Source organism: Sus scrofa, chromosome 1, assembly GCF_000003025.6.
Source record: "Sus scrofa isolate TJ Tabasco breed Duroc chromosome 1, Sscrofa11.1, whole genome shotgun sequence".
Lineage (NCBI taxonomy): Eukaryota > Metazoa > Chordata > Mammalia > Artiodactyla > Suidae > Sus > Sus scrofa.
The window spans coordinates 229,278,616-229,299,086 of record NC_010443.5 but is presented as its reverse complement, the minus strand read 5'-3'; the positions used below and the strand labels follow the sequence as shown (position 1 = coordinate 229,299,086).

At 41.5% G+C, this 20,471-nt stretch overlaps 1 protein-coding gene across 3 annotated transcripts in view; it reads right to left on the bottom strand.

Moving 5' to 3' along the window:
- PCSK5 (proprotein convertase subtilisin/kexin type 5) overlaps window positions 1–20,471 on the bottom strand; it is a 453,468-nt gene that overhangs the window by 8,968 nt on the left and 424,029 nt on the right. For all 3 annotated transcript variants that reach the window (XM_021065005.1, XM_021064998.1, XM_021065011.1), the window contains 3 exons: window positions 17,441–17,671; window positions 15,132–15,309; window positions 10,622–10,839 (listed from right to left, as the gene is read on the bottom strand). In XM_021065005.1, coding sequence (XP_020920664.1) covers window positions 10,622–10,839; window positions 15,132–15,309; window positions 17,441–17,671 — 627 coding nt within the window. The remainder of the gene's footprint in view (window positions 1–10,621; window positions 10,840–15,131; window positions 15,310–17,440; window positions 17,672–20,471) is intronic.

Sequence of the window (20,471 nt, the reverse complement as noted above, 5' to 3'; positions counted from 1 at the left end):
TACCAACTGTAGAGCTAAGTGACTTAGTTATACACACATATATATATATTTTTAACATTATTAATTTTTAATATTCTTTTCCATCATGGCTTATCTCAGGAGATTGGCTCTAGTTTCCTGTGCTCTATGGTAGGGCCTTTTTGTTTATCTATTCTAAATATAAGCCCAGTTCTCTTTAATCTTACTATTTGCCTTCATAGTCGAGGAGGTCTCAACAGATAGATTCTGTTTCCTGGGGAGGTAACAGCCTTTTCGCTTAGTTGAGACCCCAAGAATGACAGACCCAAGCATTTCTTTCCATGCAGATATCAAGGGAAACTGCTGCAAAGATTTGATGACAAGAGACCTGAACTCTGATCCATTGCATTAGGAAGACAGGTCCTGGTGTTCTTGCTGAGAATTTCAAACTGGAGCAGGGAGATAGGTGGGGCATGGAATGTGCCTGGTATTGTGACTTGCAACTTTATATATGTCTTTCCATCAGAAGAATATTGTCAAGAGTGCTTGGTTGAACTTGAACTAGAATCGAGAGTCCTCTTCGTACATTCACTATGGATTTAAATCTACTTTTCTCACTGTCTGATTTGTGAGCGCAATCATTTATGATGTTGCTATGGAAAAATGAATTCTGAGTTCTGAACAACAGCTCAGATAATAAACCTTTATTATCTAACTTCTTAGATGGGGGGGCTGCCTATAGTGATATAAATACAAAACCATTCTATTTTCATCTTACCTCCAGCGTCATACAGAATTTCCTGCATGTTCTGAAACACGATTGTCATCTCTGATGAAAGAATCAATCTTTCCCCACTTCTTCCCTTCCCTCCCTACAGTTTCTAAAATATAGTTCAAGTGTCTTACTCCAGTCTTAAAATACAGAAGTGGAGGGTTTTTTTTTTTTTCTTTATGAAGAGAAATTAAAAGTAGGAAAAATTTGAAGAGGGAAAGCAAGGCAGTACAAAGATTAGGTCACAAAATTTGTGTCTTAAGTTTGGTTACATTTTCCAGAAGCCAGCCAGCAGCAATCTGGCCTAGATCCTGAGCAATCCCCAAAGGCACTACCTGTCACCTCTGGCTGACAAATCAGGACTCCATTTCTATTGTCCACATTGATCTATTGCAAAATCTGCATACTTAGGGTCCTCCAGGTCCTTTGCAAAAGGAAGTTTGTTATTCCAGTGTTGTTTTCAACTTTTTTTCCTTGTTTAACACCTGGCATTTATCCTTGCTTCTAAGGATCTGCTGGAGCCTTGGGACCTTTAAGGACAGTTTTTGCATTTCCCTAAATTTCAGAACAGCTCACCGTCTGCTCTTCTTTGGACTGACCCCCACGGGGTGAATCCACCAATGCAAAGCAACCCCTGGGTTCTGTCCAGGGTGTCCTTCTACATTGGAAGAGAGAAGCAGTTTGGAATAGTTAGGAGGTTTCAGTTACCCAGCTGAAATTTTTATTTAGAATAATTTTGTGTGGAGGATAAATAAAAAGTTAAATGCATGAAGGTGAGGAATGAGCATTAATTATGGAGGAAGCAGCTGCAAACAAAGATACATATTGGTCCTTATTAGGGTGTCCTAACCCAACCCCCTTAGTTCTTTAAAGATTTTTTTTTAACACACTTAGGTTATTGGGCAGTCAAATGTGAATGAAATGCAATCTAGTGGGTAAATTATTTATTTAGGTTGCTAAATTTTCCCAGGATCTCCCATGCATCTTCATTTCTTAGTATGACAGCTAATATTCTAGGAAGGAAGGAACTCATCTTTTTTTTCACCCAGTTTATAACCCAGGAGAAAACTTGTCCTCCCATATTGTAATCTCTACATTGCAAAACCAGAAGCCAGCACAGAGATGCACTAACCAGCAAAGGATGTGTGAGGCAGCTGAAGAAAGGATGGCAGAAGAAATGAACATTAAAGAGAGAAGGCATCAACTAGGCATATTAGGGGTTCAAGTCAAACACAGGAAGAGAAGGCACAAACACTCAGGATGGCTCCAGGATTCACCTAGAGATGCCCAGTCATCCCTGGGACACAATCTTAGGGGACTGTGTTGATGAACTTTTTCTTTTTCTTTTTTTTTTTTTTTTGAATTTTTTCTTATTAGAGCAGTTTTAGGTTTACAACAAAATTGAGGGAGAAAAGTACAGAGATTTCCCATATACCTCATGCCTTCACACTAGCATAGTCTCCCCCCTTATCAACATCACTCACCAAAATGGCACATTTTAAAAATTTTTGGCCAAAGACGAACCTACTTTGACATATCCTAATCACCTAAAGTCTACAGTTTAGGTTAAGATTCACTCTCAGTATTGCACATTCTATGGGTTTGAAAAATGTATAATGACATGTATCTATCATTACAGTATCCTACAGAATATTTTCACAGAATGTTTGCTCTGTCCTCTGCCTGTTCATCTCTCCCTCCCCCCCTGGCCTGGCAACCACAGATCCTTGAATTGTCTCCACCGTTTTGCCCTTTCAAAATGTCACATAGTCAGAATCATACATAGCCTTTTCAGAGTGATCTCTTTCACTTAGTAATATCATTTTAGATTCCTCCATGTCTTTTTTTAAAAAACCATTTTTTCAGATATGTATAACTACCAAAGGACTATTAATTTATCATTTATTTATTTGCCATGCCCACAGCCTGGGGAAGTTCCTGGGCCAGGGATCAAACCTGAGCGACCACAGTGGCAACACCGGATTCTTAACTGCTAGGACACCAGGGAATGCCCCTCCATGTCTTTTTATGATTTGATAGCTCATATCTCTTTAACAATGACCTGTATTCCATTGTCTGAACGTACTGATGAATTTTCGGGAGAGGGAGTGACCAAACTGTCTTTTTTTTTTTTTTTTTTTTTTTTTTTACTTTTTAAGTTCACATTCACAGCCTGTGGAGGTTCCCAGGCTAGGGGTTGAATTAGAGCTACAGCCGCTGGCCTATGCCACAGCCACAGCAATGCAGCACAGCTCATGGCAACGCTGGATCCTTAACCCACGGAGCAAGGCCAGGGATTGAACCGACATCCTCTTGGTTCCTAGTCAGGTTCATTAACCACCGCTGAGCCATGAAGGGAACTCCCTAAGCCATCATCCTTAATTTACCCAGGAAATCTCAAATCCAGTTAAAGAAATTTATAGTTTTTTTCAGAGTTCTCCTCACACAGTGGGTTAAGGATCTGGCTTTGGCATTGCTGTGGTATGGGCTTGATCCCTGGCTTGGAAATTTTCACATACTGCATGTGCAGCCAAAAAAAAAAAGAAAGAAATTTATAGTTTTTCAAACTGTGCTAACATCACTAAAAATTTCTCCAAGCCCCGCTAAAATCTAAGCTGGTATTGTCCTGTTTTAATTGACTGACAATAAGAGACATTAACTTAGCTAATAATGATGGTTGCCTGACCTTATTAGAAACTAAATGTCCCCCCCCCCAATAGCACTAGGGGGTTCAGACTTGTGTTTTCACATCTACTAACAGTGGCATCAGAGATACCTTCAACTATTCAAAAAACCTAACAGAAGATCAGTATTTGCTATCATATGGGCAATAATGATGCAAACTTTCCACTACTCAGCCACCTTAACCCCATGTCAATATAATCTCTCATTTGTTATCTTATTCTGATGAGGAGTTTTGAGCAGCAACTATGTACCTCTGAAATGAAAAAAAAGAACACAAATTAATGATTATTTAAATGCAGTTTTTTTGGAAGGTAATTCTTTCAAAGATGAGAGTCACCTGCAGATAAGAGCGGAAACCGCTGTATTCATGGAGTTGCCTCAAGAGCTGCCTGGAAGCGCTCGGGAGGGGACAGATAGGGGCATCAGATGGTGCTCTAAGATCCTGGGTCTGCTCCATCTGAACAGCTCTGCCAGATTTACATAATAGGAGTCAGCCTAAGGTTTTCTCTGAAGGAGGTGGCCTTCCGCTAAAATACCAACTGAAATCACTGTTCTAAATTAGAAATGTACTGTCCAATATGGTAGCCACTAGGCATAAGTGACTATTGAGCACTTATAGCTACTCCTTGAGTTGTGTGGTAAATGTAAAATAAATATTAGGTTTTGAGACTCCATACAAAAAAAAAAAAAGAATGTATCTCAATTTTTATATACTACATATTGAAATGAATCTATTATATATAATCAATATTTTATTCAAATTACTTTTACCTGTTTATTTACTTTTGTCTTTTTAGAGCCACACCTGCAGCATATGGAAGTTCCCAGGCTAGGGGTCAAATGGGAGCTGTAGCTGCCAGCCTACAGCACAGCCACAGCAATATCAGATCCAAGCTGCATCTGTGACCTAAACCACAGCTCAGGGCAATGCAGGATCCTTAACTCACTGAGCAAGGCCAGGGATCAAACCCACGTCCTCATGGATACTAGTCAGATTCATTACCTCTGAGCCACAGAGGGAACTCCTACCTGTTTATTTTAATTTTTTTTTAAACCAGACTATTAAAAAATTTAAGAGATGTATGGCTTGGATTATCTTTCTATTGAACAGTGCTAGTACATGGTGCTATGAGATACATAAAAGAAGTCCTTGGACTGGCACATAACCATTCCCAAGATAGTTTAGATTGTCCGCTAGTCTCTAAGTACTTTCTAGCTAAGAGTAGTTTAATGTTTATGTTACTGAGGGTCACTTTAAAACAATAAAAAGGAAAGGTTATTTAGCACCCTATCCAAGTTCCCCTCTTGACGTGAAGACAATTTGGGGGTTGTGGTGGCAATCAGCCCAGGAAAAGGGAGGTGGGGACTCTGGTTGGGTGTTTCAGGAAAGGAAGAGGAGGTTCCTGAGCTAGAGATCAAGACCATCCAGGCCCAGCAGAGGCAGGATCTTAGCTCTGTTCAGCAGCCCTGCAATTAGCCTAATGGGCTGTAGGTTCCTCTGGGCCAGCAGCAGTTTCCTCTCTCTCTTTTTCTTTTTTTTCTTTTTTTTTGTCTTTTGTCTTTTTAGGGCCACGCCCACGGCAAATGGAGGGTCCCAGGGTAGGGGTCTAATCGGAGCTATAGCTGTCAGCCTATGCCACAGCCACAGCAACACCAGATCCGAGCCGCGTCTGCGACCTACACCACAGCTCACAGCAACGCGGGATCCTTAACCCACTGAGCGAGGCCAGGAATCGAACCGGCAACCTCATGGTTCCCCAGTTGGATTCGTTTCCGCTGCACCATGACAGAAACTCCAGTTTTCTCTCTTCACATAGCTATTCCTTTCTCCTTAGCTTGCAGCTTCTCTAGCCTTTTCTGATTCTGAAGGAATTCATGGTCCCTCTGTTTTTGTTAGCCCTTGCAAAAGTTTCTCCTCTTCTTTCTCTCCCCAATTCTTCTTGTTCTTCCTGTTTACTTTCCTCTGCTCTCTGCTTCTGCTCTGCCTCTTTCTCTTGAGGCTTTTGTTCTCTCTGCTGTAGAAGCTCCTGAAATTTCTGCTGCTTGAGGTATCGTTTCTTAATTGAGGCATCACTCAGCTGTATGGTCTAATCAAAGGAAACCTGGAGGTTGAAGACCACAGCCTTGGTGTCCTTGCCTTTGTACTTGAGCTTAAGAACATGCAAGGTGCTCACAGCTTGGATGAAGTACCGTAGTACTGGACATGCACCTCAGAGGTCAAGGGTCCCCCAAAACCGTAGGTGTGAAGGTTCTGATCTGTCATCTCCTCCCAGTTGGGGTCCAGCGGGAGGATGTCCACATTCTATACTCCCTCAAACTTCTCAAACACCATTAGAAGAACCTCCTCACTGGACTTCTCCAAACCTGACTCCTTCAGGGAGAATCATTTGCAGGGCTGCCCCCCGTCCCCAGGTGAATCATGTCTGGCCTCTCCCAGCAGGATTTCATTCACATCCTTCCATTGAGGAAGGTGTCCGAGTCATAGAGAGTGAGGAAATTGATTTTGAACTCTGCAGTGCAAGCTGCTGAGCTGGAAAGTCTTGCCATTTAGGCAAGCCGGGAAAGACCTTGATAGCATCTTGTCCTGAAAGTGGCGGAAGTGTGGTGCTCTTGAAAATCTGAAGGGTGGAGAACTGGTGAGTGTGCACAATGCCCTTCAGCCTTTCCATCACGTCCCAGTTGGAGATGGATTTCCTGGGCTGATTCATCTTCAGGGAGGCCTTGTTCATGGTCATTGTCATGCTGGGCTTGAGGTAGAAGCTATACAGAGGTCCACTGCCTCAGACTCTGGTGGCTGCTACCACGGCTGGGGCATTGGGCAGCAAGGGGCTCTGTCTGTATCCCAGGACACTGCTTTCCTGGCCCAAGTTCACCACCATCACCTGGAGGCACCCCTGAAGCAACCTGCGGCTATAGCCACCCTCTCTTGTGATGGTGCTAAATGCTAGAGAAACAAAGGTAAGACACATTAATTTGTGCCTTTGAGGATCTCAATCTAGAGAGAGAGACAAAGAAGTAAGTAAGCAACTATAAAACATGCCTTTTGGGCTTCAGGGACCTTGAGTGTCCTGTTCACAGTTATATTGATGTTGTCTGGGCCATAGTGCTTGGTAAGTAATTGTTGGATGAATAAATAGATGATGGCAGAGCACTTAGGGAACACAGAGTTGAGGGGTTGGTGGAGGTTTTCTAAAGAAAATGCTGACGCTAAGAGATCAGAAAGAGGTAGCCAGGCTGGAAAAAGTAACCCAGAAGAAGGAACAAGGTTGGTTCAGGTTTACAGCAACTAATTATGCCTTATTAGAGGGTGGCAGAGGAGGTGGCGAGAGATGGAGAAAGTCTCATGATAAAGAGCCTCATTTGCAAAGCTTCTAAGAGTTTATGCTAAAGTCATTGGAGAGTCATGGTTAAGCAGAGAGGCATCCTTATGATATTTGTCATGCAGACAATCAATCTGAGAGCATAATGGAAGACTCATTGGTTATAGAGCAGCTAATACTAGACACAAGGAGACCAGTTAGAGAATTGGTGAATAATTCAGGAAAGGGAGTTTAAGAGTCTGGATAAAGGCAATGACACTAGAAACGCAAGAGAGGGGAGGTGGAATTAGAAGATATCTAAGGGGTAGATTTGGTGAGACTTTAGAACATACTGAATGAGGGGAGAGGAGGAGGGTAAAGGCCAGGTTACTGTCTCAGATGGCTGGGTAGGTGGTGATGGAGCCATTCATCAAGATAGGTAGCATAGGAAAAACTGGTATAGGGATGGGTGATGGAGGCTGGAGAATGATGCATTTACATTTCAAATTCGAGATGTCTGTTGGGCATCCAATTAGAGATGTTAAGAGGCAATTAGATATAGAACTGAAGCTCAGGAAAACCATTTGGCAAAGAGAAATAGATTTGGGGGCATCAAAACATGGGTGGTAATGAAAGCCACTTTCAATCTGGAGATGGCTGTATTCGTATGTATTTGGGAAGCATTTGGGGAGAAGCTATTTTAAAATATTATCAAGAAGGTGTTCAGGAAGGTCATCTTGGTGGCCTAGATAGCAAGGGTGGCTGGTGGGCATTTTTCATTGTGGTCAACATACTGATCCAAAATTAATCATTTTGGAAGGGAAAGGAAGCAAGATAGGCTCCCACAGGTTGCCCTTTGCTTGTTTAATCCCAAAGCGTTAGGTATGAAAAAACAACCAACACTACTAAAAAACTACTCTAAAGTACACCTATCCCCTAGGCATTTGGATTAACAGAATGGAGCTGGTCATAATTTAGGGCATAATTCTTTTCTAAGAACCTGATTATCCATTAGTAACACGCATGCCTTAAAAAATTATATGACTCAGGTTCTGACATAACACCTTCATTCCAAACACCCTGAAATGGTAGAATAAATATAAACAGAACTGAAAAAGAAAAAAAAAAAAAGAAATAGGTGGGTTCAAAAATAAGATGAAATTTCTTTAGACCAGAAAGAGAAATGAAAAACAGTAGACAGATTCAAGCCAGTTACCTGCCTTTCTCTGGGCCTAGGTTTAGGCAACGGTGGCTATGGGTTCAATTCTTCTACACTAGTAGGGACTAAAAGTGTTTCATATGAGACCTGGGCCAAAATACAGTTCTATAGTTTAAAACAAGTGTCATGGTAGAACTCTCTGCCTTCATAGACATCCCTTCTTGACTAGGATTTCCCCGGGCTGTCAGTTGTATGGCTGATGGGATCTGCACTGACATCAGCATCACCTCCAGAAATACCAGAACATCCTGTTTCTGTTTCCAGGTGGGAGGTAGGGTGTTGTGAGCCAAAAAAACCTACTTGACTGTGAGGAGTAAGGATAAAGGGAGAAAGGTGGTAAAAAACAAAAACTAAATCTCTCATTCCAAATGAACTCAAAACCAATATTCCAGAGCACATAAAAAAGTGAATGCTAAGAAATAAGATAAACTCAAGCAAGAATTAACATAGATTTACTTCAGATAGTATCAGTTTCATAGAAAAGTTTTGATAAAATTTTAAAAATCAGTGTGTTTAAGATGTTCAAAAAGTAAATGAAGACAAAGTAGCCTCTCAAATTATGAAACACAAACAGAAAGATATGAAACAAAAATAGATGGATTCAGAAAATAAACCATTTTAAATCTTAAAAACTGTCTTAAATTAAAAAAAAAACTAAAATAATAGGTGGGATGAACTTTAGACTAAACAGAGAGACAAAATTAGAGAAATGAAATACAGTACTGAAGAATTAACCTAGCATAAACCATAGAGAGTCAAAGAGATTAAAAAATATAAAAGACAAAAAAAAGCAACATTTTTCAATTTGCAAAAGACATTATAATTTATTTTCCATTCATTCATTCCTTTGGTAAGCTTCATGAGAGGTTACTATGTATAATACTCTAGGAATATGGACTACAAAATGAATGTGGTATAATCCTGGCCTTGTGGGTCTTACAATTAGCAGGAGAGATGGACATGTTTAATTAAAGCGCAATGGATAAACAGCTATGGTAAAAGAGATTAGAGAATTAAGAAGGAAGAACAGTTTTATGAAGGACTAAGAAAAGCTTCACAGAGAAGATGACATTCAAACTGGGTCTTTAAGTTCAGAGTCTTGTAGAATGTTCTTCAGGAAGAGGAAATGCATGGATAATAGGCAGGGAAGCATGAAAGATAATGACCTATTTGGTGGCTGCTGAATGGTTTTGGATGGTTCTAGGGTCTAGAGTACATGGAAGGAGAGTTGAAACCATAAGATGAAAGGACTGACTGCAGAAACAATCACTTTTAAAAATAGAAAATATTTATTGTAAGTTTATCAAGGACCAAAAGTGAATGCATAGACTGGAGAAGTATACCATATTCATAAATGTGATGACTCAGGATCATAAAAATGGATTTCAATGCAATGTCAATTCATATCCAAGGGATTTTTTTTTTTTTGGTCTTTTTTTTTTAGGGCCACACTCACGGCATATGGAGGTTTTAAGTTAGGGGTCGAACCAGAGCTGTAGCTGCTGGCCTATGTCACAACCACAACAACACCAAATCTGGGCTGCATCTGCGACCAACACCATAGCTCATGGCAACACCGGATCTTTAACCCACTGAGTGAGGCCAGGGATCAAACCTGTGACCTCATGGATACCAGTCAGATTCATTTCCACTGAGCCATGACGGGCACTCCAAAATACAAGGGATTTTTAAAAGAAATGACTCCTTATAAAATGTATATAGAAGACAGTTATGGAATAGCTAAGACAATTTTGAAAAGGTTAATAAGGAAGGTACCCTACCATCCATCAGTATTAATTGAATAAGTCTTAGGAATAAAAACATTGTAAGAGGTATTTCTTTCTTAAATGTTGTGAGAAGAATTCATTGTGATTGCCATTCCATGTCAAGCTATGGAGAAAAATGAATAAATATGAATTTTTGAAAGATTGCTCTGACATTATTGTACAGGATGACCTGGGGTCATCCCAACTCTGGTCTTGGGGTGACCGGAAAGTCAGCTAAGAGATGCTGATAATGAAGGACAAGGATAGTGAGAATGGAGGAAGAGTTCAAAGCAGAGACCTGTTTAGGAGAGATGTTGTTTAGGACAGTGATTCGACAGACCTTGAAATTTACCTTTGCTGGCAGGTACATGTGTTGGGCAGGAGGCAAGGGGAAGATAACATCAAGGTACCAAACCCAGGCAGTTGATTGGACAGTGGGTCCATTAACAGAAAGAGTAAATAGCAGAGGAAACCCACTTTGTGTTTACTTTGGGGCATGTTGATTTTAGAATCTCTGGAGCAGACAGGTAGCTTCTTTGAAAAGAAGAATAGAGCTACGGATAATTTTAGGCCAACATTTTAAGTAGTTGTTGAAATAATGAAAATAAATTTCACTTAGCAGAGTCCAAGTTCAAAGAGGTAAAGAAGGAAGACAGAGCAGGTGAAAAACACTTTCTGGAGGGAACAATACCTGTATTTGGGCCCTGAAGGATGAGAGGGTAGGAAGAGTCAGCAGCATGGTGCAGGAGCATCTGAGGTTAGGGGACAATTGCAGAAGCTGAGAGAGAACAGAGAGTGCTGATGCTGGAGAGGAACTGCCCAAGGTGATGGAGAAAGGGGCTAAGCAGGAAAAAAACAAAAAAACAAAAACAACATTGGCATGTTTCCATTCACACATGCAAAATGATAGCTGGACCCTCACCTTTGCATTTATGACAAGTTGGGTGGCATCTCTCACAGGTCTTTGTGCTTTGCTCTGCATAGTAATGCTCGGGGCAGGTGCTGTGACACTGGCCCTTGGATCGGAGGAGAAAGAAGAATGGATCGCAGGACAGGCAATCTGTGGGCCTTGGGCCCCGGCAGGCCTTGCAGCTCCTGTTGCACCTCTCACACCGCTGCGTGGAGTTTTCCGCATAAAATCTAAACCAAGGAAAGGAGCAGAGACTCAATCCTAAGCTTTGCTCCAAAGTTGTGTGTGGTAGGAAAGTCATGGTTAGTCAGGCAAGGTTCACTTACAAGCTGGATGCCTTTAGACTCTTATTAGATTAATTACAAATTATACTAATACGTCTAATAAGTCCCAGTTTTCTTATCCATAAATTGGGCATTATTTGTGGGGATTAAGTTAGATAACACATGTGAGAGGACATGGCACAGATCACATGTAGTAGTGCCACAATCATTGTCCACTTCACTTGCCTTTTATAGACCATATGTTTTTCTACTTGAAAATTTAGTGTTAAGTTGTATTGAATGAGATCAGGAAATGAAAGGTATTTTGATGTACCCCTGAGTGGTTCCTCTATTTTCACAGTTTAAAAAAATCTTGAGGAGTTCCCATTGTGGCTCAGCAGTAATGGACCTGACTAGTATCCATAAAGACATGAGTTTGATCCTTGGCCCTGCTCAGTGGGTTAAGGATCTGGCATTGCCAAGAGTTGCAGTATAGGTGGCAGACATGGCTCAGATCCTGCATTGCTGTAGCTGTGGCATAGGCCAGCAGCTATAGCTCTGATTCAACCCTTGGCCTGGGAAATTCCATATGCTGCAGGTGTGGCCCTAAAGAGAAAAAAAATCTTGAAATAAGAGATGACATGAATGATGTTGACTTTTACATAATAATAGATGTGACCTCTTTTGAAAAGATTTTTAGTAACAGTAATTACTATTCATAAGTTTCAACTCTATGTCTGACAGTACACCAGGGACTTCATAAACATTTCATGTCATTAAGCCTAAAAATGAGGCATTAGAGCCTGGCAATTAGGAGCTTGTCCTTTGGAACAAGAGTGTGTGGAGTCAAAGCCTAGCCACACCTCTTACGTGCTGTGTGACCTTGGGCAAGTCACACATCTCTGTGTCTCAGGGCTGTAATATGAGGCTAATGTTAGTGGCTAAAATTAAACAAGTTATTACTGAGTAACGTTAGAGCAGTAGCACATTAGAAACACAACTGATCCTTGAACAACTCAGGTGTTAGGGGACAGATCCTCTGTATAGTCGAACATTTGCTTATAATAATATACAGATTTTGAACATAATATGGATTTTTAAAAAATTAATAAGAGTTTGCCTTCCATATCTGTGGTTTGTACCCTCCAACTCATCCAGCTGTGGATTGTGCAGTACATATTTAGTGAGAAAAATACACTTATAAATTGACCCTCACTGTTCAAACCTTCCAGGTCAAGTGGAACCACATTGTTTAGGGTCCACTGTTATTATGTATATTAGTGATATTTATGAGGTTTATGATTAATCTTCATAGTAAACCTTATGATTTAGATATTATCCCTATTTTAACGTCTGTAAAAACTGAAACTCAAGTCATCTTGCTAAAGGTCAAACAGCTAGCGAGGTGGGGCAGGGCCCTTTGAACATATCTTTCAAATTCCACTATAACAAGCAATGCATAATTTGAAGGTAAACATAAAATTTTCAAGTAAGATAGAAGAGAGTAAAGGAATCATTGCCAAAGAAGAACCTCTAGAGGTCATCTGACTGACTTCGGCCTGTCTGGACGTTCTGGACATTGGCACACTGAAGCTGTCGTAGACACCTGAAGGCTCACCCGAGGTTTCTCTGGTGCAAAACCATTGGCCCCATTGGGATTTTAAACACTGATTTTGGTTCCATTGACTTATTGACCACTAAAACCATGGCTAGGTGATGATGAACCTGTCTCTCCTAAGCACTCATCACTGATCTAAGCAAGTGCTCATCCCAAAGCACAGCAAGATTTGTTCCACCTTCTGCGGTGGGGGGAGGAATAATGACCACTAATACATCAATCACTAAGACTCTGAGTTATCTGAGAGGCGAAGTAATGAAAGGAGAACAAAGACAAGCATTAATCACGAACTGATAGTTGATAAAGATCATTGACAACTCAAAAAAGCTATAGGAAAAGTGAAAATCCACAGTTTTCCACAGGGAAATACACAGGATTGAAGTCAGATCTGATTTTTCATCCCGGCTCCGCCATGTATAGTAGCTATGTGCCCTTGGGCAAGTCACTTAACCACTCTGAGCCTTGATTTCCTCATTTGTACAGTGGAGGGACTAATATCCACCTCATAGGACTATTGGAGAACCAAGTCATAATAGAAAGACAGGTGCGTAAGAGATACTTTGTAAACTCTAAAATAGCATAAACATTCTTTACTAATATTGTTATTATAGGTTGTTATTAAGATGAAAAGCCTCAGTAGAAACTGTGGGGAAGAAAGCTTATCTGTACCAAATAGGTTTTTTAAAAAGTATTAAAGAGTAATGCTAAAGGAAAATAATGGAAGAGTTTCCGCTGTGGCTCAGCAGGTTAGGGGCTCAGCATCATCTCTGCAGTGGCTCAGGTCACTGCTGAGGCATAGATTCAGTCCCCGGCCCAGGAACATCCGTAAGCTGTGGGCACAGTCAAAAAAGTTAAAAAAAAAAAAAAAAAGATAATGAAGAGTTGACTGTATCCCATTATAAAAGAAAAGTACAGTGCCACTGCTTACCTTGATAACATTTTTGCATGAGGTGACTATGAAATCGCTGGGGTCTCATAGCCTGGAACAAGTTCTTGTGCATAAGTACAAACAATAAATCAGGCCTTAAAAACATGCCCCAAGGTTAAATACCGAAATAATGATGTGCATGGCATCAGGGTGCTGAGAATTATACACCTGCCTTTCCAAGGCAATGAGATTTAACATGTGAAGTTTATGCACGTGAATCATTGATTTTTACAAGAGAAATTATTTCTACTAAATATCTCCACTTATACCTCATTAATACCCCATTTATTCCCCTTAAAGGGATTTATGGCAACCCGTGCTTCTCCTCCCAGTGGGCAACTTCAGATACCAATTGTTTTCTTAATTCCATGGTCTGCAAACTGTTTAAATTTGTGTGTGTGACTTGTATCTAATGACTTGATTTGAGGAAGATGGAGATTCCTTATGGGGGATCTGGATTTTTCAAGCACTTATTAAGATGAAGATGAAGGCTGAGCCAGGTAGTCCCACTCCCTCTCTTCTCAGGTGGGAACCTTTCTCTATTGATCTATCTGACTGGTGTTTTTTTGAGGGATGCTAATGTGTGTGCCTCTGTGCTGCATGTTGTAACCTGTGTGAGAAGTAAGATATGTTTTCTTCCCAGGCGCTTATGATTTTCTGGGAAAGATAGATAAGAAGAATAAGCACTTACAGAGTCTCTGCATTACTCAACTTATACATACAAGATGCTCTTTATCAAGCATTGTTGAATGAATGAACAGTAATTCCTATAGAAAGATGGTGATACAAACAATAATTCCTATAGAAACAGTACAAGATGGTGATACAAACAGTAATTCCTATAGAACTGAAGTTGAGAGATGTGCTAATTTGGGTAAAAGCATTTGGGGAAAATCCAAGATTATAGCCCTTCCATTTGGGTCTGGAAACCCTCAGTGCTTATGATACTGATTGGGAAGGAAAGGTTAGCAAACATGCCTATAATCAGTCTTCCTCTTTACTGGGGATGCCTGGGGGAAAAAAGACAACCAGTCAAATCTTCTTCCAAATGTGCTGGTTTCCAGCAAGACCTTCAGATAAATGCACCCACAGGGTTTCCTAGCAAAAAACAGGTGCTGGAGAGCTCTTATCTGTGAAATGCTTTTAAAAGCATACCTCTGTGTATCTAGGTTGCTTACAGTAACTAAATCTGTAATTTGTGGGTTTATGGGGGCATGGCAGGTTGGAGAATTAGTTGAGTATAAATGGAGATACTTAACTGACATTGTTCCCTTTATAAAATCAAGGCTCCACAAACATTGCTTAGACCTCACATATTAAATCTGATCAGAACAACTCCTGATGCAGAAGAGAAAGACCTTCCAAGGACTTCTCTAAGGAAAGAATCACTACTGTTTTGTGATGTTTATATCCTGGGTTTGTGATGTTTGACAGATGGCTCTGACTTAACAATCTGACTCTGTAATTTCATTGGGTCCTTCTGCCTTTCCTGTTTACTCTTCCACTGCTGTGAACTGGGTGAAGTCCTCTAGAGACCAATCCATTTGAACTGGACTCTTCATTTTTGGACTCTCATTAAAGTCTCAGCTGTGAGATTTTAATCAGGTTATCGAAGTCTTCTGAGACTTCCTCATTGGCAAAATGGGTTTGCTAATAATGATATCTGGAGTGGTTATGGGCTGAAATGAGGGGAAAGTGTGTTGAGGTCCTTACCCTTCTCTGCACTGGAGCAGGCACTCCTTTCCCAGCTGGAACCAGCCTGGCTGGCAGGAGAGACATTGCATGCTGTGTCTCCCTTCACATGTCCTACAAGAGCTGTGACAGGGGGCACACCGGTGGCTGTCCTCATCAGCATAGTGGCCCTCAGGGCAATCTTTCACACAGGTCGTATCTGCCAAGGGAGAAGCATCTGTCTTGGTATCAAGTATGACATATGACTCCCAAACCTCTGTATGCTCCCCACTGCATACCATGGGGCCGGAGGTGGGGGGGAGGGTTGCAGAAGGAATGAGACAGTGTCCCTGCAGGCTGAAGGATGTCCTTGGGAGCTGAGATGAATGTCCAGGAAACAGAACTGACCATTAGGAGCTGAGAAGAAACAGAGGTCAGAGTGGACCTGTGTTGGGCAGGACAGAAACTATTGTCAGAGTGAGTTAGAGGAGGTACAGGGTCTCCCAGGAGGGGGGGACCTTCAGGGCAGGGGTAGTGGGAGTCAAGGCTCCATGGATGAAAACATAAAAGTGCAGGGCTGATGCAATGACACATTCCCACAATTTCAACTATTTGTATTCTAAAATAGAAGATTTTACCCTCAGTTTGGCTGTGCTATCCACCCAGTGCGGCTCTTGAAATTTAAATGGTTTAAAGTTCCTCTGTTGTACAAGCACAGATATAAAGCACTTCTATCAGGACAGACAGTCACATGGACAGTGAGACTGTTTTGCCTATTTAAACAATTAGATTATAACCGTGAATCCTCTGCTCTGTATGACCAGATGACTTGGAGTTGATTTGTTCAGCCCCACATGACTCCAGTCCATCCTCCAACCACAACATTGGAGTCACTGATTCTTGCCTCTTCAACTTCCTTAACAACACATCAGGGTGGGAGATGAAGGCGAATTAATTATAAGGTTAAAACATGAGATTTCCTGGCTTCACATTTTAACATGCAGTCTTAGAGGCAACGTCTTCCCTGGCTTCTGCTTAACCTCAGGGAACAGAAGCCAGGCTCGCCTGCATTATTAATGTGAGCCACTGGTCAGCTCTAGATTGGAAGCCACTTTGTCTCCATAACTTCAGTGAACATTAGCATAGGCAGTGGTGGAAAAACTAAATAATATTAGAGCTGCTTTGAAAAGTGGTGTGAATCCAAACTCTGTGCTGAGAGAGTCTCTGAGCTGCTCAAAGGCAGGTGCCAGGCCATTCATCTCTGGTTTTCTAATATCCAGCATGGTACCAGGTCCCCAGTTTTTGTTCAGTGGCTATTTTGTTAAAGATTAAGTCTGTGGCAGTGTTCCATCTTTAAGGAAGCTAAAAAGACATGAAAACTAAGTGCTATATCTGACTCTACACTGGGCCTGTTCTAAAGGCATTTGACAGAATTATAATACGGATGGTACCTTGTAGGATTGTATTGATGTTAAACTCACTAGACTTTTACAGCTGTACTGTGGTTATGTAAGAGAGCATCCCTATTCCCGGGAAATACATCCGGGCAGATCTTGATTTACTGTGCTTCACAGATACTGTGGTTTTTTTTACAAAGTGAAGGTCGGTGGTAACCTTCATTGTTAGATGATGGTTAGCATTTTTTAGCAATAAAGCCTTTTTAAATTAAGGCATGTACATTGATTTTTTTTACACACAATGCTATTGCACACTTAATAGGCTACAGTATAATGTAAATATAACTTTTATATGCACTGAGCAACCAAAAAAATCTGTGTGGCTTGCTTTATGTTATATTTGCTTTATCACAGTGATCTGGAACCAAACCTACAATATTTCCAAGGTATGCCTCCATTAAAGTATTTGTGAGAAAGGGGCCAGGATGTATGTACCATATCCTCAAGCAGGATGTGTATGTATACACACACACACATATATCCATACATACATAGTAAATACTGCATATATATATATATATATATAGTGAATTCTGTGTGTGTGTGTATATATATACACACACATACACATATACAGTGAATTCTGTATATATATTATATATATACACACACACACATACATATATAGTGAATTTTGTATGCATATACACCAGGAGTGAGAGAGTGAGAACAAGCACACTTTAAGGCAAATGTGGTAAATGATGGGTAAAGGACCTGTGTGCAGGGCTCTTTGTATTGTTCTCCCTTTTGCGTATTTTCAATAAGTTTGAAAATTTCCAAATACAAAGTGAAAAACGAAAAAGAAAGACACCAAGACCTACTGGGTACCAGGTGACACGTAAGGTAGTAGGTGGAAGGAAAGACAAAACCATCCTCAGGGGAGAAGCAACTCACTGAGAAGAAGGCTATCCCGCAGGCAGGTGAGACACTGGTCCTCGGAAGGCCCGGTGCAGCGGAAGCATTTGGCGTGACAGGCCTTGCACGCCAGGGCCTCCTCATCCCAGTACTCAACGGTGGCACATTCGGTGTGAGGCACGCAGCCCCCGTGGTTGTTCACCCTCAGGCCTTCCCGACATGTTGTGCAGATCCCCAAGGATGAGCAGCTCCGGCAGGACTTGGGACAGTCTGCAGGCGGGGCAGGGCAACAGACAGTGAGAGAGGGCTGGGCACCCCGCTAGGAATCCATAGTGGGCAAGTAGGCTCACATTCCTTTCTCAGAGATTTCTAGGGCTCTGTGCCAAGGGTGTGGGGCCGAAAAAGGCTGGCTCACTTTCTCTGTCATTCCCAGAGAGCCACCACCACCTACCACCACCACCACCAAACCACAGCAAGATAACAATAAGCTATCCTACAGCAGTGTGGTCACAACTAGTTAGCGGGCTTCTACTGCCATAACTCCTGCTCTGGGCTCTTTCACTGACCTCCCAGTGCAAGTAGAGTTTATCACTAACATAACAATTGTCAAGATATATTGTAAAGACCTCTTGATAAAAAAGACCTCCTTGGAATTTCCCGTTGTTGCTCAGTGGTAACGAGCCTGACTAGCATCCATGAGGATGCAGGCTTGATCCCTGGGCTCGCTCAGTGGGTTAAGGATCTGGGGTTGCCATGAGCTGCGGTATATGTCACAGATGCAGCTCAGATCTTGCATTGCTGTGGCTGTGGCAGAGGCTGATAGCTGTAGCTCCAATTCGACCCCTCGCCTGGGAATTTCCATATGCCGAGGGTACAGCCCTAAAAAGACAAAAACAAACAAACAAACAAAAAAACCCTCCTTTGTAGTCTTTTATGAATGCATAGTGCCTATGAGAGCGGCAGGCATGTTGTAGGAACTCGGTAAATATTTGCTAGACCAACAAAATCAGAACAATTCACTACCCCCTTCAGGGGTTTAGCAGTTACCATTGCCTCTGCCTGGTATTTTCTATGTGCATGGTTTGGTCCCTCCTTTCTCAGTGATCTCTTCCAGGCTGCCTTCTAACTTCAACTCCATCCTGCCCAACTTCCTGTTCCCCCTTTCCTGTCTTATTTTCCCTTTTGACTTGGCTTCTTTAAAGTCCATCTTCCCCAATTGAATGTCAGTTCCATGGGGGTGGGATCCTGTCTTTATTGTTTGCTGCTGTTCCCCAGGCTGGAAGAACATGGAGCACATAATAGGGCTCCAATTAGTGCATGGTTTTATTATGATTGTTATCTTCTCATTTTATCTATATCAGGATCTTGGGGCTGGAGGTGCTAAGTCACTAGGTTGGAAAATGGCAGGGTAAGGAGGTGGACCCAGGGCTTTAAAAAGAGCTCATGCTATTTCTGTGCTAGTGCCTCAGGAAAGATGAGGGCTTCTTAGAGTTGGCCGTGCTATCTCATAGGGGCTTATGCAGCCTGATCAGAATGGATCCCATCCCTTGTGTTTCTCAAAAGATATTCTGCTTGGAGATTGCTTGGCTCTGGATGCTTCTCTCTGCCAACCCAAATCTTCCTTTTTAGGTCAGGTCCTATGTTTCGTCTCTCTGGAAAGTCAGGTGGTTGCCCTGCTTCTTCCAGTGCCAGCTTCCCTCTGCCTCCCTTTGGACAGATAGGAGAAGCAATAGCATAGCAGGGAGAGGCCTCATGTTAGTTCCCAAAAGCTGAGCTTGTCTGAGCTCGGGCGTCTGTATTTTTTTAAAGATCCCCAGGTGATTCCAATGGGCAACTAGGAATGAGAACCAGAGACCTTTCTCCAAGAGAAAATTAAATCAGGTAAATTAAGTAAACCTACTCTGAACTTTCAAGTCCTCTCTCTGGCAGATTACTTGGGTTACTGAACACCAGAGAAAGGACAAAAGTTGATCCTTACTTTCTGCCCTTGAACAGACAAGATAGCACTAAAGGCCTTGGGCTGAGTCTCTTACTTTCTCATGGAAACTGTCCCATAGAATTGCAGCCTCCCCACATGCTAAACAGGCACAGATGCCATGTTCTTTCACACACAGTCAGGTGGGACATTGACACTAAAGAGTGCTTTACATAAAATGCACAGAAAGTTATGTCCAGATCATCAGGCTAGGGCAAAGAGCCTTCAGGAGCAAACTACATCCTCCTGTCCTACCAAAAGCATTTCTCTGAGTTCCAGGATGTGGGTGGAGCAAGGTTTCTCCTGCTGCGTGGGTGTGCCTCAGGCTCTCACTGTGTTTAGTGCGCTGCCTAAGGATATCGCCTGTGTTTTCTTGGTGGCAACAGAAGGGACTAAATTACCACTGGCTGGCTTGTTGGAGTGAATTTTGTGTTTACAGTTAACAATACTGTATTGAAACTTGAAACTTGCTGAGGACAACATGGGTGGAACTAGAGACTCTCATCCTGAGTGAAGTAAGTCAGAAAGAGAAACACAAATATCATATGATATCACTTATATTCTGGAATCTAATACACAACACAAGTGAACCTTTCCACAGAAAAGAAAATCATGGACTTGGAGAATAGACTTGTGGTTACCAAGGAGGACGGGGAGGGAATGGGATGGACTGGGAACTTTGGGTTAATAGATGCAGACTATTGCTTTTGGAATGGATTAACAATGAGATCCTGCTGTGTTGTACTGGGAACTATGTCTAGTCACTTATGATGGAGCATGATAAAAAAAATATGAGAAAAAAGAATATATACATGTATGTGTAACTGAGTCACCATGCTGTACAGTAAAAAAAAATGTATTGGGGAAATAACAATTAATAAAAAAGATTAAAACTAAAAAATAAAATTAAAAAAATAAAGTTGCTGAGGAAATAGGGCTTAAATGTTCTTCCCAAAAAAAAAAAAAAAAACTATGAATGTGTCAACTGACCTTACTGTGCTCATCATTTACAATATATACATATATCAAATCATTACATTGTAAACCTTAAACTTATATAATGTTAAGTGCCAATTACATCTCAATAAAACTGGG